A 16,310-nucleotide genomic window follows, 5' to 3' on the forward strand; every position below is an offset into this window, starting at 1 on the left:
TGTATATTACAATTAGGGTTATTTTTGTATATGAGAAATGCTAAGGAGAGGATGATGATCTTGTCCGGATCCTGCTTGTGAGGATCCCTCTGTGGAGTTCTTCATAAGGATAATGTTAAGGAGACCAAAATTTTAAACTAAATTTGCAAACCAAATGATGTGTCACCAGTAAAAAAACAAGTATTAACAAAAAAATAAAAATAAAAAACAATAATTAATAATCGAATCATCTACAACCATATCATTTGGTTTAAAAAATTTAGTTTGCCTACCTCTTTAACTCTCCGTTACTTCAAGTTTTTTGCACAATATTTATGTTGTCACGAGAACTGTCCCAAAAATATTTAGTGGTGAAGAGTTTATAAAAAGTTCCACTTTTGAGAGAATTTTCTTGGTATTTCTCATTTGTATACATGTAATCACTCTAATTTTGCGATGAGGAGTGTCAGCGAGATTCTCTTGCCATGGCAATTCCAGCCGGATTGATTGTTAAGTTTAATTAATTATAATTATTACTTTCAAGTCACTCTGTATGGTAAAATGTTTATTTTGTTACACAAAAAGTGTTAAGTTTAATTAATTATAATTATTACTTTCAAGTCACTCTGTATGGTAAAATGTTTATTTTGTTACACAAAAAGTTAGCGGGAAGAAGCTACCTACCCGCAACAGTGCCAATAAAGACAAATCAAAGGAAAGAGGTGGGGGTGAACACTCGAGCGAAAGCTCAACGCACCTTCCGGAAAAAGCGATAAATCGCAGTGAAGACAAGTGGAAGGAATGCGGAAGGAAGGTGGAAGAAACAGTGAGATTCGCAAGTCCACCTTTGTATGCTATCTATGTTTATTCTCTTACATAAATGAATTCAAGGGGAATCAATTCTTACAAGGAGCCTAACATAATCTGCACCAGTTGATGGATTCGAGGCTGTCTGAGGCTTCTAAAACAGGAGACATCCGGCTCTTGCACCAGTTGATGGCAGAGAATCCACTTCTGCTCCATAACCTTGCCCTAACTTCCATCGAGAACCCGCTACATGTCGCTTCGCTTGCCGGACACGTAGAATTTGTTCAGGAGATCGTGAAGTTGAGACCAGCTTTTGTGCATGAAATGAACCACGATGGGTTCGGCCCCATGCACATCGCGGCAGCCAACGGGTATTTGGAGGTTGTAAGGGAGCTGCTGAGAGTTGACCCGAGACTCTGCCGGATGAAAGGAAGAGACCAATGGACTCCTCTTCATTATGCTGCTGCTAGAGGGAGGGGTGATGTCGTCGGAGAGATGGTTTTGGCTTGCCCGGAAAGTCTCGAAGACGTTACTCTGCATGAGGAGACTTCGTTGCACCTTGCTGTTAATAACTGCCAGTTTGAAGCAGTTAAAATTTTGGTTGAGTTGGTCATCGAACTGAGGAGGGACAACGTTTTGACTATGAAGGACAAATATGGCAACTCAGTTCTTCACGTAGCAACCTGGAAGAAACAACACCAGGTTAGTACACTATGATCAACTAGTTTTCATTTGAATTTTTATGTTTTTTTTTTGTTTTACAAGTCGATATTTTAGACTACTCTACTTAACGAATAGGGTGATTATGGGTACAAGAGGGCGGGGCAGTGTGTCCGTCTCCTAACACTCAATTTCGAATTCCTATACCTGAGTAGTATAAAATATTGTTTTGCCAAAAAACAAAATATGGATTAAAAAGCTCATAATCTTCACAGGTGGTGGAATGGATAGTTGGCAATAGAACAACTCCAAGTGCATTGGAAGTAAACATTGTAAACCAGAGTGGTCTAACACCTCTTGATCTGCTACTAATCTTCCCGAGTGAAGCTGGCGATAGGGAAATTGAAGAGATCCTTCGTGGTGCCGGAGCTTCGAGAGCAAAAGACATACACCATACTTCCTCTAATTGTCCCATGGAAACAAATACCCTTCAGTTGCAGCAGCCAAAAGACCCAATGCAATACTTCAAGTTCAAAAAGGGCAGAAAATCTGACGACGATCCATACACCACGGTGCTGCTAGTTGTCGCTGTACTAGTGGCCACCACCACCTTTCAAGCCGGAATCAGCCCTCCGAACGGCGGTTTGCACTACACCACTGGATCAAATAAGAATGGGATTGGCTGTGGGAGCAATGGTTTAGTAGTTGTCTATATGTTTTTCAACACGATTGGATTTTCGGTTTCGCTTTTCATGATCGACTTCCTCACGCGCAATTTCCCTCTGCTGTTTCAGCTTCGATTTTGTATGGTGATGATGTACGGCACGTACACCGTAGCAGTTATCAGCACTGCACCGAAAAGCATGCTGCTCTGCATCACTTCGTCAACTCCATTATTTGTAGTGATTTTACAGTTGTGCTGTTGTACTAATTTTAAGGTGCCTTGGCAAAACCTAATAGGCTCTTAGGCTCTCTTACGAAGTTAGTTATTTTCAGGCATGTTATTGCTAGCTAGACAGCTTGTTTATAGGTCATTTGCTTGCCCCACAAATAAATTGTGCCTCTTATCAAAAGATTATTCTATGGAGGGGTTAAATCTATATTAGGTTCTTTTCTATGCTTTGAAGACAAGAACTTAATATTTTTCTTGCGTTGAATGCTAAAACAATGACCACAAACTGATCAGAAATGATTCAAGCCAGTTTGCAATCTTTGTTAAAAAAAAAAAAAAAAAAAAAAGAAGAAGAAGAAGAAGAAGAAGAAGTAATAACAGAAAGTAAACCGCTAGAAATAATAGTAAAAGCTGAAGGTAAACTGCTTATAAATACTCGTAAAGTGTGAACCAAAATGACAATAAATTACAGGAAAAGGTAATAACTTGAAAGTAAATGATAAATACAAGCGATTGGGCATAATTTTAACCTATTCGGGCAAGTTTGGATGCCAGGCGAGCAAAGTCTTGCAAGTACAAGACATGTTTTGAGAAGTAAACATTAATGCAAGAAATCAATACTACAAAGGAAGTAGCAGAGCTATAAATACAGAAGAATGTTTGAACTACAAAGGGAGTATGTGAAGAGTAGGTTGCAAAGCTTTTTAGAAGTCTTTTTTGTATGTTGAGTTGAGAGTCCTTTTTTTCAACCTTTCTGCTGCCTTTTATAGAACAACCCTTTTCTTCTAGAGTAAGCCCTTCCTCCTCAGTTCATTCTCTCTGCAAGTAGCTGATATGATCTATTGTCAAAGGATGAGTTCCCACTTGGATACTTGAGCTTTTGATCCCCTTAAAACATATCCTTGTTGGTGCATTCATCATAGAAGCTCCAGCTTCGTACTATCATAAACACCGTACATTTTCTATGTATTACGAAATTTTCCTTTCTTCTTTTGATTTTTCTGATCAAAAAATTAAGTTTGAACACAACAGGCTTTGTGGTTCGAAAATCTAATGGATTCTTTGAGAGAAGAGTGGGATTGTTAACTTTGGGTTAACAGAAAGTTAACGAAAATATTAATTTTGGGCTTCAATCTTAACGAACTTCACCACAATGGTTTAATTCCGATTTTTTTACCACGGGGGTAATCTTTTGATTATCCTATCACCACAGGGTCCATTAATCCAATTTAGTCACTAAATTAAATTGCATCAACCAAACGAATCCATTTTTAGGAAAACTAATGAAAAATGTTTGAAAACTTTGAGTTATAACGAAAATGACAAAAATGTGTTGTAAGTGAATAGTACCAGGATTAACTTTTTAGAGTAAAACTGTGGTTTTTCATTAAATTGAACAGTATCGGGAGCTTTTCGTTAAAGTTCCCTATATTTTTTGTATTGACGAAGATAGATATAACCGTTAATCGATGGAGAATCCTTTATCCGGTGGTTATGGATAATTACCGATGATTAATTTGCGGTTATGGATAAAGTTAGTTTTCATGGTTATTGAGATGAATATAGCATTTCCTGCCCCAAACCAAACCGTTGCCATCCCTAGCACTACCACATGTATGTTTGATCCTTATATTTGTATATGAGAAAAGTGAAGGAGACTTTCTCAAAATGAGACTCTCCTTAAACAATCTCTACTACCTCATGTTTTTGGTACAATACTTTATAATGTTGGCACGAAAATTGTGCCAAAAACATTTGATGGCAGAAAATCCATAGATAGTTCCACTTATGAAAGAGTCTTCGTAACATTTCTCATTTGTATATATGATGGGTGATGCTAGGAAGACTAAATTTGGATATAAAACTAGCAAACTAAATAATGAGTCATCAATAAAATGAGCATGTTTATCAACGATTAAGTAATAAACTAATCATTAACTTTCATGTCCCTTAATTTGTAAAATTTTATCTCCAAATTTAGTCTCCTAACATTACCTTGAATGAAATCACTCTAATTTTGAGATTAGGAGCGTCAGTAAGATTCTCTTGCCATTGCAATTCCAGCAGAATTGATTGGCAATTAACATGAATTGATTGAGTACCATTAACTTTAATTGCTTAGTGCAAAGGGTTTGTGTCACATCTCGATCAGGGCCCCATCACATTCCGAGCTCGACTCTACCGTAGCACGATATTGTCTGCTTTGGGCCCCTATCACACCCTCACGGTTTTATTTCTGGGAACTCACACGAGAACTTTCTAGTAGGTCACCCATCATGGGAGTGCTCTCGCGTGTTACTCGCTTAACTTTGGAGTTCCCATGAAACCCGAAGTCAGTGAGCTTCCAAAAAGTCTCATGCTAGGTAGAAATGAGAATATACATATAAAGATCACTATCCTAGACGATGTGGGCTTACAATGCCTATTTTGGTATTCGAAGAATATTGAGATCGGGGTTGTCAGTTTGTCAGTTTATCTTAAAAGTAGATAGTATAAAAACTCTTTCTCTCTCTTGTATTAACTAACTTTTGTAAGAATTCAGAAACAGCAAATACAGAGCTCTATAGCTTTCTTCTTGGCAAAGCTTCTTCGTTACGACTTCTGCATCCATTTCATGATTTCATTCTACACTGTTAATACTGTATACTATGTTTATTTTATTACACAAATCGAACGAAATTAACGAGCAGAAGTAACCCATAGCAACAGTGCCGATAAAAGCAAACCAAAAGAAAAGGTGGTGTAACATCCGAGCCAAAGTTATACATACCTTCCGGGAGAAGCGAAAAATCGCAGTGAAGATAAGTGAAACCGATTCGAACTGTAAAGTCAATGATGGATGAAGCCGATCCGAATTGAGGAACTTGGAGGGAAACAGGTGTAAAGGTGGAAGAAAATAGGGGGAAAAGATGGAAAAGGTGGAAGGAAACACGGGGAAAAAGTGGAAAGGTGGAAGGAAGGAGGAATCGGAGAAAAAGGAAAAAGGGGGCTCAAGCCAAAGAAAGCAGACTTAGGCCTGAGTTGGTACTGAGGTGATTTTGAAAAAAGCTGGTATCAAGTCCACCTCTCTATATACTATATATGTTTATTCTATTACATAAATGAATTCAAGGGAAATCAATTCTTACAAGAAGCTTAACATAATCTGCCAGGATGGATTCGAGGCTGTCTGAGGCTTCTAAAACAGGAGATATCCAGCTCTTGCACCAGTTGGTGGCAGAGAATCCACTTCTGTTCCATAACCTTGCCCTAACTTCCAGCGAGAACCCGCTACATGTCGCTTCACTTGCCGGACATGTCGAATTTGTTCAGGAGATCCTGAAGTTGAAACCAGCTTTTGTGCATGAAATGACCCAGGATGGGTTCAGCCCCATGCACATCGCGGCAGCCAACGGGTATTTGGAGGTTGTAAGGGAGCTGCTGATAGTTGACCCGAGACTCTGTCGGATGAAAGGAAGAGACCAATGGACTCTTCTTCATTATGCTGCTGCCAGAGGGAGGGGTGGTGTTGTCAAAGAGATGGTGTTGGCTTGCCCGGAAAGTCTCGAAGACGTGACTCTGTATGATGAGACTTCGTTGCACCTTGCTGTTAATAACTGCCAGTTTGAAGCATTTAAAACTTTGGTTGAATCGGCCATGGAACTAAGGAAGGACTGTTGTGCCTTGGCTGATTATCTTCACCAACATACAAACCCACAGTTGAATAGTTTAAAAATACAAGAAATAAAGACACCGAGAAATTTACGAGGTTCGGCAAAAACCTGCCTACGTCCTCGGAGAGATATTGCTCTTCACTATGAGAAAAACAGTACAAGTTACACATGAGTTAAATCGACATAACCCAATCCCATATCCCTTGTACACTCACTCACAGAATTTTCCCAAGAGCCTCACTCTACCCCAAGAGTTCTTTCACAAGAGACCTTTCACTCTAGCTCTCTTGATTTTTCTCTCCAACTCTCTCTACACCCGTGCCCTTCTCATCCCAAATGCTCTCACCATCTCTTTTTATGCTTTTCTTAATCCAAGCCTTCTCCCACCCGAAAGCCACAAAACATGGCTTTGAAAAGGCCACAAAACATGGCTTTGAAAAAGCCACAAAACATTGCTTTGAAAAAGCCACAAAACATGGCACTAATTTGGCCACTATCCAACAAAGACAACGTTTTGAATATGAAGGACAAAAATGGCAATTCAGTTCTTCACGTAGCAACCTGGAAGAAACAACACCAGGTTAGTACACTATGATCAACTAGGTTTCATTTGATTTTTTTTGTTTGTTTTAGAAGTCGATATTCTTAACTACTCTAGTTAACGGATAGGGTGATTCAAACTTGGGTACAAGAGGATGGAAATACTGTCTTTACCAACTAACCTAATTTGCGTTTGCGACCTTCCCTTCAAATTTGAAACAGAATATATTCAAACCTAGAAACGTTGACTTTATTATTGACATTTAGCCAAAATAGTTTTTGAGATTGATATAACTCTTTACTTGGGTTCATGAGATTTGAAATCAATAGAAGTGGTCTTTAAATTTGTCCACCATCAACCTTTTTTTTGTTTACAGTAAGGGAGAGGGATGAGCCAAAATGACAAAAATACCCTCTGTTTAATAAACAATGGGCTAAAATGATTTGACAAAAAGTAAGGGTATTTTTGTTATTTTCTTTCTCATTTAATAGTGATTTTTCATGGAATAATCAAAATGATTGATGGTGGACAAACTCAGGGACCAGTTCTTAGATTCTAAATCTCAAGAACTAAAGTGAGAACTTATGTCAATCTCAGGGACTATTTTGACTAAAAAGTCATTATTTTACTAATGACACCAATTTTATTAATCTAGGAAGAGGTGACTCACCAATTTGATCTGATCAAACCTAAAATGAAAAACAATGTAGTTTGGTCATAGCACAAAAGAAATTGTGAGGTAAATCAAATAGGTGGAGTAGTGTGTCTGTATCTTAACACTTAATTTCGAATTCCTATACCTATATATTTGAGTAATTTAGAATATTGTTTTGCCAACAAAATATATCGATTAAAAAGCTCATAATCTTCACAGGTAGTGAAATGGTTAGTTGGCAATGGAAAAACTCCAAGTGCATTGGAAGTAAACATTGTAAACCAGAGTGGTCTAACACCTCTTGATCTGCTACTAATCTTCCCGAGTGAAACCGGCGATAGGGAAATTGAAGAGATCCTTCGTGGTGCCGGAGCTTCGAGAGCACAAGACATACAATATACTCCCTCTCATGGTCCCATGGAAACAAATACCCTTCAGCTGCAGCAGCCAAACAACCCGATGGAATACTTCAAGTTCAAAATGGGCAGAGACTCTCCCAGCGATGCACGCACGGCGCTGCTAGTTGTCGCTGTACTAGTGGCCACCACCACCTTTCAAGCCGGACTCAGCCCCCTGGGCGGCGTTTCGCAGGACAGCACTGGATCAAACAAGAATGGAACTGGCAGTGGGAGCAATGAACCAGCACACTCAGCAGGGGAGTCCATCATGGGTTCTGACGACAATATTTTTTTTATCTGCTTTGTGACTTTCAACTCGATGGGATTTTTTGTTTCACTTTACATGATCTGTGTCCTCACCACCAATTTCCCTATGCAGTTGGAGCTTCTAATGTGTATTCTCGCGATGTACGGCACGTACAACACTGCAGTTATCAGCATTGCACCTGCGAACCCGATGGTGTGCGTCTCTCTGTCAATTTATGGTTTGCAAACTTTGCTTTCACTTGTTGTCCTACTTCGGCGGCTTTTCAGGATCAGGCTTAGAGAACTGCATTAAGTGGTTCATTTATATTTGTTCATAATAAGTCTATTTCCGGGATCAAATCATCGTTGCCGCATTCATCATAGAAGCTTCAGCTTCGTATCATAGAAGCTTAGGCCACCGTTTGGGAGGTTGCGGTGCTTTAGAAAAAGGAAAAAGTAAAAAAAAAAAAAAAAAAAAATCTGATTTATGATGGTGTGTTTTTTAGGTGTGTTTTTTGTACTACTTCTATTTCGTTTATGATAGTGTGTTTTTTGTTTATTTGACGGAGATTTATGATGATGTTTGTTTTATATGTCGACATCTTTACCGGCCGCAATCGATACCGTCGTTTGATACTGCAAATTAGAACCCCGTGGATGCGCAAATTCGAGCCAACCTTATGTGTTGTAGGAAGAAAGGAACAATGTTGTTGGTAGCACAAAAGTTCATAATCTTCTAGTTGGAGTAATCTAATTAAGGCTTTAATATAGGTGCAGAAAGTTTTACCAAATGATCACCTTTCAGACATGTATCACAATGGCGATCTTTGATCACAATGACTTGTACTGCTCGATCAAACGAGAAGCATGGAGGCGCGACGTAGGAGCCACAGTGCAGCCCAAACTTTGCAGATAAGAAATCTGGTAATTCACAACATGAGAAAACGAATTACCGGGTCTGAACCATCCTAGATACCAATGTGCGCACAAGAAAAGGTGTAAGGTAATCAAAAGCTGAGTCTTGCGTACCTGTTTCGGTGTTGGTTCGGATGAACCCATTGAGTTCTCAATCCGTGACTTCTGGAAATGCTCCTGAAAGCATAAATATATGTATGGATTAAAACCAACGACAAATGACCATAATTTACGGACAGTGCTTGAAGAAGATACAGATATAACCGCCTCGGCATTTCATTAACGAAAGTTCTAGATTTTGATGTATCAAATGTCCCACGTTGAGACCGCGTTAAGGAAAATGGTTCTAGAATTTGGCTCAGAACTTGAATCATAAGTTCAGACAACGAAAAGTAATAGTTTGCCACCGAAAACAATCAAAGTATGGCAAAGTGAACCATCTTAAACCTAACCTGTTTCTCCCTCATCAAATGAGCACGTTGATCTGCAGGTATTTTCTGCCATCTCAAAACCTGTTACAAAGAAATATAACATTGATGTCAAGCTGGCTAGCATATTATACCAATTATGTGCACAAACCTATTGAAATGAAGTAGATGTAGTTGCATATTACGACAGATGTTAACGAAAACAACAGAAGGCTCGCCTGTTAGAGATGCTAAATCCAGCGATCCTTTTGTTTTTGGTTTCAGAAATTTACAGAGCACAAATTGGAAAGTACCAAGAATACTTACATATTGGGCATAATGAAATGCATCTTCATCTTTCAAGCAAGATTTGAGTGAGCGCAAACCGTCCTGAGAGTTACATAGAGTCAATCAGTAATATAAAAACATAGATGCATCACACCCAAATAAAAGTATTCAAACACTGACAACTTCTTCATGTGGTGAGGCATGTTAAAATATAGGGTAGAACAATTATTGAATAGGAAGTTAGAGGACTAAATTTATGACCTTGTGTTTGTAGTTCTTGGCTCGTATGCGTTCATCTATTACAAAACCGACCTGTAACAGGTACAACAGAAAATATAAGCAGTAGTCAGAACATTAATCATCGCCATTCACATTGCCTCCAATTCAAAGTTAAAAGTCTAAAGGCTAAACAGTATGATTCTTATCTCTCAAACAAAAATGAAACTAAACCCCGGCCTCAGACATGCATAATCCTAAAGATATTGTTAAGCTTTCATATCTCAAGAGTCAAGACTGTATCACAACTCACAACTACACACCATAAATGAAATAAGTTCTACTGCCTTAACTGAGTACTCCAATTCACCTTGTCAAGTAATCTCTTAGGATCTTGAAACGCTTGCTTCTTAGCCCAGTCATTAAATAAATGCGAGATAATCGATCTCTCATCCACACTGAATCTATTGCACAGTGACACAAGCATAAAGTTAGTCATGAATATAACCAACCAAAAATGCTAATTATAATAGTATACCCATCACAATTGGAAGCTAAACCTTTTTAAGAAACCATTTCCATGGTTTTCCTCCCCAAATTCCATCAATTCTGCAGAAGCATCGTCAAATTTACTGTGATGGAGATCATTTTGCACCATAACAACTTCAGGAGGTAGGAGGTTTGGTTTGGGATCATCTGTCAATGGAATAGATTCTTTTGAAGTATCATGATGCTTTGATTGTAAGCCTTCTGTACTTACGTCAGCCTACAAAATAAAAATTTCACTCATCCACACTAGACTTAATATGATTCAAAACACTTCAGATTCTTCATTATTTGTAAGTTTGGCTAAACAGCAGAACAACCGAGGATAATGAACAGTAAAACACACCTGGACTTCTCGTAGATGATTTGGAATTTCTTTCAGAAATCGCGAAGGTTGAAGCATCTGAAGGAGTCAACTTTTCAGTCAGAGCGACAATAACAAATAAGGAGGACAGGAATTCAAGCTAAAACGAACCTGCCAACTGGAATCCATCGTAACATAAAGAATGAAAAGCTTTTTTCGAGCACGAGTCATTGCAACATATAAGAGGCGCCTTTCCTCCTATGATTAGAGTGGGATTATTGAGTTATTGACCAAAAGAAAAAAGAATGGGATTATTGAGTAAAACACTTCAAAGCTCTGTATATAACTGACAAATGTTGAACAATTTACCACACACCTCAATGGAGGTCCCATTCTCTTTTGCAATGCCATTGAATTCATGCAACAACGGAATCTCAGATTCATTTACCTGTGTTATTGGCATGAGCGTTAAAGCAAGCTAAGATGACTTTGAAGAGGTTAATATCATCATGAATATAGTGGAACAGAATACTAATTTCAAGCCATCAGTTAGGTATAGCATCAGCATGTTTAATCCATAAATCTAATGACGAAACACATCAATTCTGCACATGAATAAATAAATATAGTAACAACTAGAAAACTATTACAGGCACTGTTAAGGCAAATACCTTAATTATGAAAACTATATCCCACTCTAAACCTTTTGACTGCAAGAGAGTGAAAAAGAAAGAAAGTAAGCCAAGAATGTTTTGTAGAACTCCGAAGGAAGACAAATAGGGAAATCATCGCAAGTATAAGAATTAGGAAGGTTTGCAAAAGAAGAATATCAAAAAGATCAGAACCTGATGAATGGTAGTCAAAGTGACAGAACTTTGGTTGTGATGTCTTCGGGAGCGAAAATTTTCACTCTCCCGCTCAGATATGTAGTCGATGAAAGCTTTGAGTAAATTAACACAGCCTTTTTCTTCTGCTATGACTTCTCTCTCCCCTTCTCCCGCAACAAAATGAGTTGATAAGAAATCAGATATGTCGTCCAGTAGGTACTGAAGAACCTGCAATGAGAATAATCGCATCGCAACAAGATTTAACTGACAGCAATGATTAACTAAATAAAATAGAGCAATTATTCATTTAAAACCTTGTTGACTGAAAAAAGGGTTTTTCAAATAGTGGGTCTTTTAAGCTTATTGTATAAATGACAATCATCATAACTTACAGATCTCATGTCATTGTCTTCATTCAGCAGTTTTCCTCCATCTACATCCACGACCGCACGTTGCTCAAGAAGGTACTTCTAAAAATTGAAAGTCAAACGAGAAATTAAATAAGAAACATTGAATATAAGCATGAAACAAAGAAAATGTTATGGAATGGTGATCCTCATCCTCAAAGATGATTAAAGGCAATTTGATTAAAAAATGCCATATCAGCATTCAACAGTGGAGAAATGGAAGACAAACCTGTGGTACCATATTCGCAACTGAGGTTATGACAGCTGAAATCGATTGTTCCTGTGTGCATTGATAAGTGAGACAATCATATAGATTCAAAACTACATAAAGACAGATTCCATGGAACAAACTATATCTCCTTGGAAACAAAGATCTAACAAAGAGTATAACATTTTGGATTAACATTAATGAATCAATAATAATGCATGGGAGCAAAAAATACTCTTCCTTCTGATAACAAGAAGGCAAAAAGTATATAACCGTCCAATAAAACTAAAAAAATCACCAAGGAAACAGAATCTCACTTGAAGCTATATCCTTTTTATCTGTTGAGATTCGCAAACTACTACTAGTACATCATGCCAATAAGCAGTAAGAAGTGCTACACTGTACCAAATATATTTACCCTGAGAACAAGTTTTGAAATCATCTCTAATGTTAACAGCACCTTGCGTCCCTGGGTAAGCTGAGTCCTATTATCAAGTAAAGAGACCAATCAATATATATCCAACAGATTTTAAACACTTGTAATACCAAATAAGAATGAAACATGAGTATATTTTGAGTTAACCATGCAAAAATGTATGTTAAAACATCTTTGTTATACAGACCTCTTCAAGGTACCAGAAATTTTTGCACTAAAGATGTCACAAGCAGCTGATATGAAGCTGCATTTTCTATGAGTCAAAATTTTGTCGATATAATCGATCACCTGAAGAGAGAGAGAGGGAGTGATTTCCAGAGATGTGAGCCTAAAGGTTGAGTGTGTAAAAAAGATTAGATGGATAACAAGAACATACAACTGTAATGCTGAAAAGAACATTAAATATGATGCTCATTCATCATTGTCATCGAACGTATACCTTCTTCTTTTCCTCTTTTTCAAAAGGAAGTAAAGCCTTGAAGACTTGCCTATATGATCCATCATCACAACCAGGCAAAGTTGTTTTAATCATAGCAATAATGGCTCTAACTACCTGCCATAAGAAAAGTGCTACATCAACAAGCATTATCAGAGTGTACTAAAACCTTATGTAGCAAAATCTTAGATAGAATAGCTGGCCAAAAGGCAATGAAAAAGCAAGTACAAAAAACAATGAAAAGGACCAGTGATGCCAAAATTCAGGTGGAAAAGGCGAAAAGCTTAAGTCTATTACAGTTCTTGTGTGCCTTCTTTCTAACTTGAGTTCTACATAGCAAAAACCACCTTATGCAAAACAATATTAGCAAAATTAGGTGGATAAATCTGAGAAGATAGTTTTTCATAATCTGGACAAATGCTAACTACCTTCTTCCTATAAACGGCCACTCCATGAACATTAAATGGTATTTTCCTTTCACGCAAGGCTGTCTGGAAGACTTTTCCTGATACCTGTAGTATAAAATACAAATGAAAATATGTCAAAAATGTCTTATATGATTCACCTCATTCACATTAGTACTAGGGAAAGTAAGCTTGACCTGCCTCCGGTAAAGGATTGCTATGCTTCCATAGGAGCACCCTGCTTCTGACCGTTTAGATGCAGTCTCCAGGATCTTGTCTACAACAAAGGCGCATTGTGCATCCTCATTGTGACTTTCCTTGATAATTACCTACATTTTGCCAGTAAAACCATTTTCAAGTGTCACTAACTAAAAGGACTGAAAAATGACATCAAATGTACTTGTTGGAGCAAGGAAAGATTCAGTACCTTAGACCCAGAAGAATTGTCGGTGTCAACATTCTTTAATTGGCATCGCTTCTTATTGTTTTTTATAACAGAAGATGCAGCTTCCACAATATAGCGTGTGGACCGATAGTTTTTATTAAGCCTAATCTGAACCATAAAGTTATGTCAAATCTCACAGATCCCATAAGATAAACTGTAGTTATACAATATATTTGCTCTATATATAATAAAAAAGACACTGTGAATGACATAAGATAACATAGCAGTCAAGTGCGAATCGTACCTCTTTGTAATTTGAAAAATCTTTACGAAAGGACTCAAAACCAGAAATGTCTGCCCCATTGAAACTGAAAATGGACTGCAGCAGGATATACATTATTTAATGCAGAACAGCTAAGGGCTTGATTAGAATGAGCTGAGAGAGAAAGAGGGACAGAGAGAGAGAGAGAGAGCAATAAAATTGAACTTCGATTAATAAATCAACAACATACCTGATCATCATCACCAACAATGGTTATATGGTTATGAGATGAGAGAATCCGCAAAAGACTATATTGCATAGCACTTGTGTCTTGAAACTCATCTATTACAATAGCTTTCCATAACTCCTGGCACTCCTTCAACACTAGTTAACAGACACCATGTATCAACATTTAGCTTTACTTGTTAAATGAGATGAATCAACTAAATATACTTAGATGATACAGACCTTCAGGAAAATCACTTAGCAGCTTCACAGAGCAGCTAATTAAGTCGTGGTAGTCTAAAGCATTGCACGATTTTAAGATATCATTGTAATTCCTAAGAATTTCGCCCTGATTCAGATTGAGAGCTAAAACTCGTAAGCAATAGTATCTGAGAACTGAAAAGATATCTGAAATATCTAGTTATGAGCTTACTTCTGTCACATCACCCATTCTTCGGCATTCAGCAGGAGTCTTTCCAGAAGCTTTTGCCTGAAACATAAATAAATTTATTGCCTAATGCCACATATTCTAAGACAGAAGAACCCTTATATTGGTCATTATAGCTTGACTGTAGCTAATTTTTTTTTAATCCACTATAATCTGAACATTAAATTTGGTATTCAAGGCTAACCTGTGTCACAAACTTCAGCCATTTCTTTGATGCATCCTTAAAATGATGTGGAGACGTTACACCGTTAGATTCTTCCCCATCTATAGCAACATTAAGGTTCGTTTTACTCTTTTCGTCTTCTGATAACCGCACAGCTTCAATGATTGCTCTTCTCTGTTGCCCATGTCCATATATCAAAAATTCTGGTGTGCGTTCGAGTCTAAAACATAAGCCAACATATCAGACTCAGCTATACCACCATATGTATGCTGTTCAAAATCAAGGGAGGTGAATCTATAGCTTACTTCTCAGCATGTGATCGGCAAAGTTGCAATGAAAATGAATGAAATGTGCTGATTGTAAGTAGTTTTGCCGTTGGTTTCCCAGTCACGGCTCCAATTCGATCTCTCATCTCGGAAGCTGCTGCTGTAGTGAAAGTCATTGCTAGAATGTTTGACGCGCTAATGCCCTAAGAACACAAAAGAAAACAAATAAGACTTCGATCATAAACAGGAAATGTAGATAAACAGACATCAAAGAAAAAGTTGGAGGGAAAGTGGCAAGACCTCATTGAGCAGCATTAGAACGCGCCCAACCATCGTTGAAGTCTTTCCACTTCCAGGGCCGGCAACAATCATCAAAGGTACTGAAATATCGCTGCAAGCTGCCTCGCGCTGCCTTTCATTGAGAGATAGCAAATACTTCGAATACTCATCCGGCATGTTAGGCAATCCATGGTTAACAGAATCTGTTTGGTTTTCACTACTCAAAGGCGGCGCTGATGCGGCACTAACATCACTACCACAACTCCCAATATCATCACGCTGAATGTCCACACTCGGTTTCTGCTCGATTAAAGCGTCAATTTCCTGCAAAATACTCTCATCGAAATCATCATCGCCAAGAATTCCACGTGCAGAGAAAGAACTGAATGAAGTCGGAATATGCGGTTGTCCGATTGGAGTTGTGAAAGAATCTGATTTTGACACGCTTGATTCAATCCGGCTAATGCTTAAGCTCCCGGAACACGAAGCACTGCCATATTCACCACGCGCTGAATTGTACCGGCTTGCTGAAATCGGAGGCGGTGTGTTCATCGGTAGCTCGGCAAGAGGAGTTCTTTGAACTCTATTGAGCTGACCTGGCGTTTGGATTCCATTTCCGCCACAAATTCTGGAATTTTAAAAACACAATTGAATTGACTTAAATTGAAGCAAGAAAACAGCCGAGTACCAAAAAATAATAAGAAGATGAAATCTTTGATTCCTGAACGACTTACTTGGTATGAGGGAGGTGATGATCACGTGAAACGGCGTCGTTGCGGGGGCGTTTGCGATCAATGAGGGCCTTGGCGGCTCTGAAATTCCGAGAGATGCGGTTTCTTTGTTCCGCCGTGAGCCCTCCGCCGTACGTCTGAACGTTTTCTTTGGACATTGCTTTGAAGATTCCGACGGAGGATTTGGCCTGACGGCCTGACCAGGCAACCCTAGAAAGAAGAGGGAGCGAAGAAGACCAAATGTGTCCGTTTATTCTTCGGTTTTTTTCCCTCCTAATCGCGCTGTTCGAAATCCTTGGGCCTGGGCCTAGTGGGCCCAATTGTCA

The 16,310-nt window shown here is 38.3% G+C and overlaps 3 protein-coding genes across 8 annotated transcripts; 2 read left to right on the forward strand and 1 right to left on the reverse strand.

Annotated features, from left to right (window-relative positions):
* Positions 1 to 725: 725 nt before the first annotated feature.
* On the forward strand, positions 726 to 2,519 carry LOC137733205 (ankyrin repeat-containing protein BDA1-like). 2 transcript variants are annotated; one of them, XM_068472361.2, is made up of 3 exons: positions 800 to 1,488; positions 1,722 to 2,142; positions 2,241 to 2,519. In XM_068472361.2, exons 1-3 carry the CDS (start codon positions 916 to 918, stop codon positions 2,375 to 2,377), a joined length of 1,131 nt encoding a protein of 376 aa, XP_068328462.2. In that variant the 5' UTR covers positions 800 to 915; the 3' UTR covers positions 2,378 to 2,519. The 2 variants fall into 2 exon arrangements, with proteins under 2 accessions (XP_068328460.2, XP_068328462.2); XM_068472359.2 differs by having other exon boundaries at positions 726 to 1,488; positions 1,722 to 2,519.
* A 2,925-nt stretch (positions 2,520 to 5,444) lies between these two features.
* Positions 5,445 to 8,408, forward strand: LOC137734486 (ankyrin repeat-containing protein BDA1-like). The gene is made up of 3 exons (XM_088696784.1): positions 5,445 to 5,993; positions 6,498 to 6,571; positions 7,407 to 8,408. Exons 1-3 carry the CDS (start codon positions 5,492 to 5,494, stop codon positions 8,142 to 8,144), a joined length of 1,314 nt encoding a protein of 437 aa, XP_088552910.1. The 5' UTR covers positions 5,445 to 5,491; the 3' UTR covers positions 8,145 to 8,408.
* On the reverse strand, positions 7,317 to 16,263 carry SRS2 (P-loop containing nucleoside triphosphate hydrolases superfamily protein). 5 transcript variants are annotated; one of them, XM_088696774.1, is made up of 29 exons: positions 15,988 to 16,261; positions 15,275 to 15,881; positions 15,014 to 15,177; positions 14,730 to 14,928; positions 14,531 to 14,587; positions 14,341 to 14,446; positions 14,123 to 14,256; positions 13,915 to 13,989; positions 13,653 to 13,778; positions 13,423 to 13,554; positions 13,250 to 13,333; positions 12,825 to 12,938; positions 12,573 to 12,673; positions 12,368 to 12,434; positions 11,971 to 12,021; positions 11,727 to 11,804; positions 11,353 to 11,562; positions 11,179 to 11,217; positions 10,884 to 10,955; positions 10,679 to 10,765; positions 10,550 to 10,606; positions 10,218 to 10,423; positions 10,028 to 10,121; positions 9,703 to 9,753; positions 9,481 to 9,543; positions 9,199 to 9,258; positions 8,861 to 8,923; positions 8,630 to 8,752; positions 7,317 to 8,508 (listed from the first exon to the last, which is right to left on the reverse strand). In XM_088696774.1, the coding sequence occupies exons 1-28, from the start codon at positions 16,140 to 16,142 to the stop codon at positions 8,663 to 8,665; spliced, it is 3,342 nt and encodes a 1,113-aa protein (XP_088552900.1). In that variant the 5' UTR covers positions 16,143 to 16,261; the 3' UTR covers positions 7,317 to 8,508; positions 8,630 to 8,662. The 5 variants fall into 5 exon arrangements, 4 of the variants coding, with proteins under 4 accessions (XP_088552900.1, XP_088552902.1, XP_088552901.1 ...); XR_015964172.1 differs by having other exon boundaries at positions 8,490 to 8,752; positions 10,877 to 10,955; positions 15,988 to 16,263; XM_088696776.1 differs by having other exon boundaries at positions 8,490 to 8,752; positions 12,410 to 12,434; positions 15,988 to 16,262.
* Positions 16,264 to 16,310: the final 47 nt, after the last annotated feature.

The sequence above is a fragment of the Pyrus communis genome, chromosome 7 (assembly GCF_041283825.1).
Source record: "Pyrus communis isolate YQ-2024b chromosome 7, ASM4128382v1, whole genome shotgun sequence".
In the NCBI taxonomy this organism is placed as follows: Eukaryota; Viridiplantae; Streptophyta; class Magnoliopsida; order Rosales; family Rosaceae; genus Pyrus; species Pyrus communis.

Excerpts from the sequence above, each read along its gene's own strand:
- LOC137733205 (XM_068472359.2), top strand. The coding sequence starts at position 916 with ATGGATTCGAGGCTGTCTGAGGCTTCTAAAACAGGAGACATCCGGCTC. Across the intron at positions 1,489-1,721 it reads CCTGGAAGAAACAACACCAG|GTGGTGGAATGGATAGTTGG; the intron begins GTTAGTACACTA and ends TAATCTTCACAG.
- LOC137734486 (XM_088696784.1), top strand. The coding sequence starts at position 5,492 with ATGGATTCGAGGCTGTCTGAGGCTTCTAAAACAGGAGATATCCAGCTC. Across the intron at positions 5,994-6,497 it reads CATGGAACTAAGGAAGGACT|ACAACGTTTTGAATATGAAG; the intron begins GTTGTGCCTTGG and ends TATCCAACAAAG. Across the intron at positions 6,572-7,406 it reads CCTGGAAGAAACAACACCAG|GTAGTGAAATGGTTAGTTGG; the intron begins GTTAGTACACTA and ends TAATCTTCACAG.
- SRS2 (XM_088696774.1), bottom strand. The coding sequence starts at position 16,142 with ATGTCCAAAGAAAACGTTCAGACGTACGGCGGAGGGCTCACGGCGGAA. Across the intron at positions 14,588-14,729 it reads GGCTGAAGTTTGTGACACAG|GCAAAAGCTTCTGGAAAGAC; the intron begins GTTAGCCTTGAA and ends TTTATGTTTCAG. Across the intron at positions 14,257-14,340 it reads GCTAAGTGATTTTCCTGAAG|TGTTGAAGGAGTGCCAGGAG; the intron begins GTCTGTATCATC and ends TCTGTTAACTAG.